Source organism: Macrosteles quadrilineatus, unplaced genomic scaffold (assembly GCF_028750875.1).
Source record: "Macrosteles quadrilineatus isolate MER2022 unplaced genomic scaffold, UCM_ALF_1.0 Scaffold_4__1_contigs__length_99947679, whole genome shotgun sequence".
NCBI lineage: Eukaryota > Metazoa > Arthropoda > Insecta > Hemiptera > Cicadellidae > Macrosteles > Macrosteles quadrilineatus.
Window position 1 is genome coordinate 34646548 of NW_026542597.1, and position 10317 is coordinate 34656864.

Sequence of the window (10317 nt, forward strand, 5' to 3'; positions counted from 1 at the left end):
CCACCTAAAGGAACACCTAAAGAAAGCCAGATGAACGCCACGAAAACCCAGGCACTGCAATATTTTACAAAGAATTTAATGGCCAACACAATCAAATTCCTTGCTCAGTCACGGCCGCCTTTAACTCCAGGCCGCGGACTTCGAAGTGGCATCGTCGCAAGTGGTGTTGTAACAGCTGTTTTGTTTGGAAGCAGATAATGGTATTTGTGTATTTACAAAAGATTGGTTACTGGACTATGACAATATTGACTCCGCTTAAAATGTACAGATATAAATTTTTAATTCATATTGTTTCAGTTTTTAATTCTGTATGTTTTATTTTCAATATTTTATTAAATTTATGTTCATAAATTTAAATTTAAATCAATAAAGTGTGAATTAATGAGCTGATGTCACCTGTCCGCCATGTTTTCTTATAGGACGTCTGTCACTAAACAACACCACTTGCGACGTTGCCAATTCTACAAGGCCGCGGCCTGTAGTTAAAGGTGGCCATGACTCAGGACGCAAGCAGTGATCTGAGCAAGGCTATATATATATTCTAAAGTGCTGATTAAATAATCGACGATTGATATAACTGCACTTGTTCTAAATAAAGTACAAGCAGTGTACATGATCATCCACTGCGTATTGCACTAGTACATATTGCAGATACAGTATGGGTAGTTCTTACCCATCCGATAGCCAAATTGTGTTGTGATACATTAATTATGCTTAGCCGATTAAAGTAGGTACATGCCTGGAATTTTATAACTTGTTCAACAACCTTACCGAAATTACTAGATATTTAATCTATGATCATAGTTTTTCAAACACTTCTACGGATCATTACTTCTCCAGTCTTTTAGTTTGTTTTTTGTTATTTTTATCTGAGTTGCCTTTGGTTTTGGACTGGAGTCTACTGGATTTCTCGACTCGATAGCGGTAGCGGATTGAATGTGGTGAATTTTGCTCCTCGTTCATATGTCAAACTATTCGACTCTTGTCAAATTTTACCTTACGAGGACGCAGTACTAGTTTGTATGTATTTCTATTTAATTAATTATTAAACTCTTAAGTCAAATATCATCTAGTTAAACTTGCTGGGCCTTAACATATTCGATAGTAATTAATTAATTATTTGCTTTTTACTTCCATCCTATGGCTAGGTTAAGTGCTTCAATCAACATAGTTTAAAATCGGTCTCCAGACCCTAACTTAACTGCTTTTCAGTGTTATTGATTGATTTTTTTTAAATTGATATTTTAACTGGTAAGGCCTACCTATGTTGCAGTATTGAACTTATCAATATTATACTGTACGGTAGGCCTACCTAAAGTAGGCCTAAGTTAAGTCTTTGTACTGTAAGTGATTATAAGTTATTGATTGTCTGGGTAGCCGAGTGGTTATTGAGCTCGCCTTCAAATCTGAGGGTCACTGTTTCGATTCAAAGCGAGATAGTTTCCAGACTCAGATGCCAGTTGTCATTTGACTATAGGCTATAAATTAATGATGCTATCCAAAACAAAGGTTGATGTTAGATATCAAGACCAGGGATTGGACCGTTCCCTTTCAAAACGTTAAAAAATTTCATTGGCATGAATAGCACACAAAATTAATACCTTACTGACATTGTTAAAACTTATCTCATTGTCTGCAGATCTGTTTAAATTGCCGTAAGGATGAGTGCCTCCGCCCCCAGTGAGATGGAGGTGGAAGAGGGGAGCAGTAAGAGTGTGATGGCGTCGTCTGGCACTGTGGGCAGTGTCTCCGTCTCTCTTCACCCCTTAGTCATTATGAACATATCAGAACATTGGACCAGGATCAGAGCTCAGGAAGGAGTTGCTCAGCAAGGTGTTTTGTTTTTATCATTTCAAACTGTACTTTACTAAGTATTTTTACTAAGGCGTATCGCTTAGATGTTGGCTACTACGTGTTAATCACCGTTTATGAAACGCTAGCGGCAGGAAAATGCCTTCATGTAGAATAGGATTTTGCTGTAACAAAATTTAGTCTAATGGTGCTGAAACAAGTTTTATGTCAGAGTTAGGCATATGCCTATTAGTTTGTTAACATTTTACAGCAAAAGTGTCTATAAAACTGTGTAAGGCCACTTTACAACAAAACAATTTAAGTTATTTAGATGATCATTATGCCAGGCATAAATTAGGCTAATGATATTCTAGAAATAGTAAGAACTAAGTATTCTAGTAATAGAATAGTAAGTTCTAAGTAGTAGTAGAAATAGTAATGTGATAGAATTACAAAATGCTGATAGGCCTACAAATTAAAATACTGTCTAATTTTGTTTCCAGTCATTGGAGCCCTTATCGGGAAACAAAAGGGTCGCAACATTGAAATCATGAATTCTTTTGAACTGGTTTTCAATGTGATTGGCGGCGACATTGTAATAGATCGGGACTACTACAACACCAAGGAAGAACAATGTAAGTAATTTATACTCAATGTAATTTTCCCTATTTTGTTAATATACTAACATATCATTCTGATTTCCTTTTTTTCCGCATTTGTAATGTAACTTAGGAGTCAACAAAGGTTATTTTGTATATGTCCTTTCCCGCATCATGAGCTCAAAAATTATAAGTGGCTTAAACGTTAAACTTCTAGTGATTTTGTTCAAGTTTTAATGCCTTAGAAAAATCTGTCTTGTGCTCATAAAAGAAAAGTTAAAGTTTTGTTTACTTTTAATCAGTTAGACCTGTATTTTGATTGAATTTAAACAACTAAGTACATTCTGTTTAGCTTAAAGTGTTAAAACTGTATACTTTTTCTTGTAGTCAAACAAGTGTTCAGCGAGATGGACTTCCTGGGTTGGTACACGACAGGTGATTCTCCAGACGACAGTGACATCAAGATACACAAGCAAATCTGTGAGATCAACGAGAGTCCGATGTTTTTAAAGCTCAACCCCCAGGCTCGTCATGCAGAGGTTAGTGTCTGTAATTATAAACTGACACAAAAGTCTATAATTTCTTCCTACTATTCGTCATAGTGAAAATAGCCACTTGCGATTGCAATACACACATTTTGGACTGAAGTGGTTCTTTTTATCCTCTGGGGGAAAAATAACCGAATAGAGTCAAGAGCATGAGCTTAACGTACATTTTAAGTTAAAGATGTTTGTAGACGCAAGTCTCCAACGAGCTGCTGACACTGTCAAGCGAGCTAGTTAAAAACTGACTCTAAGACTGTGTTCATTAACTCATTAACTTAACTACTATTTTAGCTTGCTTCTACCTCTGTGATGATTATTTTTGCGATTTTAGCCATTATCGTGGTTAGGGAGAATCGAATATAAATTATGTTTTAAGATTAGGTTTCTGTAAGAAGTGGGTTAAAACCACTATTGAAATCAGTTGCCAGTTGACAAATAGGAATATAACTTATATGCAGGAAAGTGTTAACCGGAAAAAAATGTGCCTAGTTTTTAAGGTTTATTTGTGAAGGTTGTAAAAATTTGCTAGACTAAGACAACACTGTGTAAATGTTAAAGATTACCTCCAAAATGCCTTGTGCACATTTTCTACCAAACACTTTTCTCCATTCGCGTCTGTCAACCAGCAATGAACTTCAATAGAGGTTAGCATCTTGAACCACAAATCACAGAACCTAATTTAATACTTGGTGGGAGCATTGATTTTCCTTAACATCATTAGGTGCCACTGCCACTAACCCCTGACATAAACTTAGGCTCTTCATAAACAACATCAGAACAATTAAGAAGATAAAACTGTTGATTTTTCTTGTAGCAACTACCTATTGCCATGTACGAGTCTGTGATAGACCTGGTCGGGGGAGAGGCTACCATGTTGTTTGTGGAGCTCCATTACACGCTCGCCACTGAGGAGGCGGAGAGAATCGGAGTGGATCACGTTGCGCGAATGTCCAGCAATGACTCGGGCGAGAGCTCTCTTGGTAACTTTTGTTGTTGATTAGAGTTTCTCATTATAACCTGAGTAAAAATTATAAGGTGCTTTTCTGTTAGAAGGAAGTCAATTCGCTGTTTACCTTTTCTTCTCTGTCATCAGTAGGCTTTGATTCCGTCTTTCAAAATTGTAATTGAATTAGTCCTACCATTAGGCCTACCAATTGAGATAGGGGTACCACCTAGGTGTGTATTTTAATCTAAATATGAGTGAATGTAGAATGAAGTGAGATGATCCGTGTAGCTTTTTTCCTGACTAAAGGCCATGTCACACCGACATCCGCCGCATGTTTTTCCTCGAGCCATGTCACACCAAAAGTTCGCGTCCGCGGCGGGAGTTTTGAGATGAGTTCATTACAATTAGTTTTACATAAGAAACTCATCTTACCGGTTTAGTATGCCATGTAAATTTGCAGGTTTTAAGTAAAATGTTTAAGAAGCAATCGAATGTTTATTAATTTGTTAGTGTAGGGCTACTTTAAAAAGTGAATAACTATTTTTTAAATTTAATTTAGACCTTGTGTTCGAAGCATTTTAAATATGGTTGTGGATAAATTATCCACTTTCAGCTTTTGAACGTTATTTTTCGCTAAACTACAATAGTTATTTGTGTAACTAGTGGTGAAAGTGGCACTTTGCTGCACACGAGAGCAATGTTTACGCACGAGCCGCAGGCGAGAGCGGAATGATGTCGAGTGCAGCAAAGGCCTTTTTCACTCGTGTTACACATGATATTTTTCCTACAGTCATTATAAAGCATATAAATAATTAGTCTTTCAAATACTATACAACACGTTTTTAGGTTCAGCTGGCAACACAAATGGTGCCCTAGAGAAAGTAGTACCCGCGGTCCGTATCACTCCGCTATTTTACCTCGGCAAGAAATATGCTCCGCGTTTTGAGAATATAGTTCCGTATGTTTTTGTAATTTGAAGTGGTTTCTGCGCCTTAAAAAAAAAGCTTTAAAGGTATTTTCTTGTTTGTTAAGATCGTAGGAATATTTTAAAAACGTTTAAAAGAAAAGTCCAGAAAGTTCAGAAATACCGAAACTATAAACACGAAATGACAGGTTAAATCGTAGTTATAATAGTCAATCAGCTGCTCATAGTATTATTATTTTTAAAGTGTTGCCAACCTATTTCCAAGCGTAGCGTACACGGATTACGTGCATAATAGAACCACGCTGTTTTGTGTTGTTTCGTTGGAATCCTGATGTGCGGCAAAGTATAAACCGTACGGCAAAGTATAAACCGTACGGCAAAGTATAAACCGTACGGCAAAGTATAAACCGTACGGCAAAGTATAAATATGCAGCAATTAGCAGCTTTCTTTACTATAAACAGTACAAGGAAGCCAACTTTGTCAGGTGACTGTAGGAAAAGACTATTTACTTTTTAAATAAAAACATATGACCATTTCAAAACTAATGTAATTTTTTGCTAAGCCTTCTATTGAAAGTTCAAGTTTACGTTGATTGTAAAGTTTTGGTCGTTGCAAATCGAAAAAGTCGATGAAACAATAAAAGAATTTTAAATTGGCAATATAAAAATGTTTATGGGAAACATTAAATTTTCACCGTAAACATTATTTTTGCATGGTAAACAAAAATTATTGTTTTCTGGTGATAAACATAATTACGAAAATAATACAAAACAACATAGACTACATCATCAAACAAAAGACAAATGTTAAATTTAATTTAAAACTTTATTAAACTGTATTACTTTTAAACTTTAAATATCTTGGGCATTCAAAATGCCCCTTTGCGCATGCGCTAGACAAAACTCCCGCCGCGGTAGTCTCAAAAAATCGCTCAGCAGGCGGACGTGGTGGACACTACCGCACGCCCGCGGGCGCGAGGTAGTGCGGTGTGACTTGGCACATTTGATAACATGGTGAGCGATTTTTCAAAATTCGCTCCCGCCGCGGGAGCGAGCTCGGTGTGTCTTGGCCTTAAACTTAGCTGTTTTATTAGCCAGGATTATTTATTAAAGCCCAATGATCAGTAACAGATGGGTCCAGTTTAGAACCTTTAAAAAGCTACTGACTTCTCAGGACTGGCTACCTTTTGATTGTTAGGCGAGCACTATAACCAGTCAGCTACCCAGCCGGTCAAATGGCATGGATGCCAGGTTTTATATTTTTAATATTTTATATACTCTATTAACACAATGGAAAAATAAGCTCCTCTATCTCTTTGTGTGGGGTAGTGAATTTGGAGATGGCAGTCTCTGTTTTTGGCTTTGTAATTTTTTGTCCCATTAATTTCTTAAGCAGAAGGAAGCCCCAAAAAGGTTGTGCATTAATTGAGCCAAAGAGTTCCTTGCGCCAAGCCCTCAAAGGGTCCCAAAAAATGTTCCTTAGCTGTGCTAAGCCCAATTCAAGTAGGGGTGAGTTGTCGGCAAAAGGAATAACCTTGTCATCCTAACCTATCATAACCTAACCTAACCTACTCAATTATACTGTTAAATAGGGCCGCTACTTGCGGCCCAGTTAACAAACTTACTGGGTGGCTCCCTCGAGTAGTTGCCGCAATGCAGGAATACCTGACAACTTGATTCAGGTCAGTTGGCGCAATTAATGCCCGTCCCCCAAAAAGATTGCAGGAATAAGAAGGTAGTTTCAACAAATGTATAGTTTCCTCACAAATTGCTGATATGTTTAGTGGCCGAGCACCTGACAGCGCAGCACTCAGCCATCAAGATGCTCCACAGTCGAGTGAAGCTGGTGCTGGAGTACGTCAAGGCGGTGCAGGCTGGAAAACTCGCTGTTAACCACGAGATTTTGCGGGAAGCCTACAGTCTCAGTCACCGACTACCTGTGTTGCAGTCGGACAGGTTCACTATGGACTTTTACAACGTAAGTGTGTTGTCACTGCAGTAAATAAAGCTGAAAAATGTCTAATACCCTTCTGCTGTTGCAAAGGGGTGTGGCCGTATTATGCATGATAGAGTGTGCTATGATCACAAGAAATAATCACTGGATTCTATATTACAGGTTGTCCAGCCGAGAAAATGAGGAATTGTACTTGAATTTTGACAATGGTGAAAAAGTCCATTCTGTGTGACTTTTGTATGGGTCTGGAAATTACAGAATAAGCCTATGGGCAAAACAAAGTAAATAATAGTTAGGATGGGTTTTATATCATATCCTAATTGTTTTACAAAAATTAGATTTGAGATTTGGATATTTTAAAATTAGTTTTGAGATTGAAAATTTCTCTATTTTACCATTTCCAAGATTCACAAAACTCAAATGTTTATATGGATTATTCTTAAATTGGTGTTAATTTGGGTTCTGGGTTTTTTAAAACATTTTTAGTGTAGCCTACAATATAAACTTAATTGCCTTTTTAGGTCAAGTTTTCACCTGAAAATATTGAATTTGGAACCTTTGAAACCTGGCATTTCCCTTTAACTCTATTGTCATGGTTTGCTGGTCACCCTGTACTGTACTGCCAGCCTGTTACTGTGCGTAATGTTGAGTGGAAGGGTGCCGAGTTTGTGAAATGCCGAGTTATCGGAAACTAGGGTTAATAATAAGAACAATAAAATTTTTAAGCTTTTTAACCGGACTCAAAAAATCACTAATTTCCTGAGCCAGGTGATAGCCGAGTTATCCAGACTGTCGGGGTATTGAATGCCGAGTTTGCGGGACTCTACTGTACAGGGTTAAAATAAGTACGTTTCTGTAATCCGTAATGTAAAATGCTTTAGTAAAAGCAGTTGTTTAGTTTAATGTATTTCCTAACCCTTTATAAAATTTTTGCACCTGAAACAAAACACTGTATTATATAGAAAATTAATTTTTCCTACAGTCACCCGACAAAGTTCGCTTCCTTGTACTGTTTATAGTACAGAAAGCTGCTAATTGCTGCATATTTATACTTTGTCGTACGGTTTATACTTTGGCGCACATCAGGATTCCAACGAAACAACACAAAACAGTGGTTCTATTATGCACGTAATCCGTGTACGCTTCGAAATAGGTTGGCAACACTTAAAGATAATAATACTCTGAGCAGCTGATTGACTATTATAACTACGATTTAACCCGTCATTTCGTGTTTATAGTTTTGGTATTTCTGAACTTTCTGGGCTTTTATTTTAAAAAATAGTTGTTTAGCCTCTGGATTACTGTATTATACTTAAAATGGTTTACAATACCTGCATATAGTAATCCTTTGTTGCTGATTTTGGCAACTAGTTTTGGTTCATTAGTGAACCATCTTCAGGCCTCAAGGTTTATTTTTAACGTTTTAAAAACATTCCTACGATCTTAATAAACCAGAAAATACCTTTAAAGCATTTTTTTTAGGCGCGGAAACCACTTCAAATTACAAAAACATATGGAACTATATTCTCAAGTCGCGGAGCACATTTCTTGCCGAGGAAAAATAGCGGAGTGATACGGACCGGGTACTACTTTCTCTAGGGCACCTATTTGCGTTGCCAGCTGAACCTAAAAACGTGTTGTATAGTGTTTAAAAGACTAATTATTTATATGCTTTAAAGTGACTGTACTTACTTACTTACTGCTGGGGCGCTACAAATCGCAGTCGATTCTTCGCCTCGTAGAGTAAAGTGACTGTAGGAAAAATATAACGTGTAACACGAGTGCAAAAGGCCTATGCTGCACTCGAGGCTCGTGCGTAAACATTGCTCTCGTGTGCAGCAAAGTGCCACTTTGCCCACTAGTTACACAAATAACTATTTCCTACACACCGTGGTAATACAAAGGCTATTTTTAGCATATGAGGGGTAAACCGAAAAAAATGGTTAAATCCGAAACAGCCCTCCCCCCTTTATTTCGGTTAACCGGGTTCTACTGTACTCAGATTTTAGATTTCACAATTCATGTAATTGACGTCTGTGAGAAATCTTTCTGAATTATAGCCATCACTGCACTTGTTAGATTGATGAAACACATACTCTACAAGTTATCGGACACAAATCCTACATGTTAGGCCTAACTGTTATTTTCCTTGTTTTCCAGCAATGCAATGACGTCGGTCTGATGACGTACTTGGGCACCATCACGAAGGGTTGTAATGACATCAACCAGTTTGTCACCCGGTTCAACACCCTCTACGACCGGTTGGGAGTCAGCAGAAGGACTCGAGGCCTATTCTTCTAATCTTGTTGTGATCTATTTTTTAAGGTTAATATTAAATGTAATTTATCATCATATTGTCTTTGGTAATACCTTTAATACCTTTTTCCATTTTTTTTGATAATAGAGGTATTGTTATCCTCATGTGCAAGGGTCGGCTCGAAACTACCTGGCATCATCCATGTTGTGCATGCTATTGTTTATACTCTGTCTGATTTTAATGTGAATTTAATTGAAGGGCAAATTGGTTTTCCCTTGCTTTCTCCCTGGCCCTGCCACCACCACATACTAGCCTACAGCTGATTCTTACTATTCATAACTTTACAACAGGTGTCACTTTGTTTACATTTAGTGGTTTAAACAACATTGTGATTATTCTGATGGTATTTTGTGCAGCTTAATATTATTCAGTCTGAGTTTACTTGATTGGTGTTAATTATAAATGGCCAAAAGGTGCCAAGATATTACAACCCAAACTAAAAACACAATTAAAATGAATATTCTAGTTTTATTCTGTGGTAGTTCAATCATAAGTGTACATGTTGCTCGAAATCGAGCAATTGCAAAGAAGTACAGGAGTTTATTTATAAACAAATAACTTGTTTAAAAACTAATAACAGTCATAATTTCCAAATATGACGGGAAAAGGTAAGCTTACAATTTAAGTCAACATAAAAAGGCTGTCAGCTTTTATAAAGTACCGTACCTAAGCTATTTAGCAAATTTTTAGTTAATAAGGTGTAGGCTACTTTAAACTCCACAGGACAGAGTTAGGCAAAAACTGGCAGAACTCTGAAATGGTGTTATTTATCATAGGCTTACTCATATGCCAAATCCTTAAAATAAAAATTCTATAATTAATAACTTATATCATCCAAAACTATACACATTTTTAATACAACATAGATAATTTACACATTGACCGTTTACAATTAACATATGTTCTTCTTCTCACTTTAAATTTTTCCTTCGCAACGGGAAAAATCTGTTTCAGATTCATTGAAATAGATTCATAATAAAATATCAATCATAAAGTTTCAGATTAAATAAACCTACCACATAGTTGTTTTATTTTTTTGGATCAGCTGTCTGAAATTGTGAAATAGGCATTTGACAGTTCTCGTTGTTTACATTTAAATGTCAAAGTAAATGTAAACATTGTGAATTTTCTCATGCTTCCATGGAGACCAATTATTAATATTTAATTTCTGACAACAGCTGGAGTTTCAAAACAATGTTTGTTTAAGGGCCCCAGGGCCTCACTCCCTAACTATTTACCT

The 10317-nt window shown here is 36.7% G+C and overlaps 1 protein-coding gene across 1 annotated transcript; it reads left to right on the forward strand.

The window, feature by feature from the left end:
* The first annotated feature begins 927 nt into the window (after positions 1-927).
* LOC128992214 (COP9 signalosome complex subunit 6) lies at positions 928-9112 on the forward strand. Its single transcript, XM_054415679.1, has 7 exons — positions 928-1020; positions 1640-1833; positions 2295-2426; positions 2778-2929; positions 3750-3915; positions 6591-6784; positions 8921-9112. The coding sequence occupies exons 2-7, from the start codon at positions 1662-1664 to the stop codon at positions 9059-9061; spliced, it is 957 nt and encodes a 318-aa protein (XP_054271654.1). The 5' UTR covers positions 928-1020; positions 1640-1661; the 3' UTR covers positions 9062-9112.
* Positions 9113-10317: the final 1205 nt, after the last annotated feature.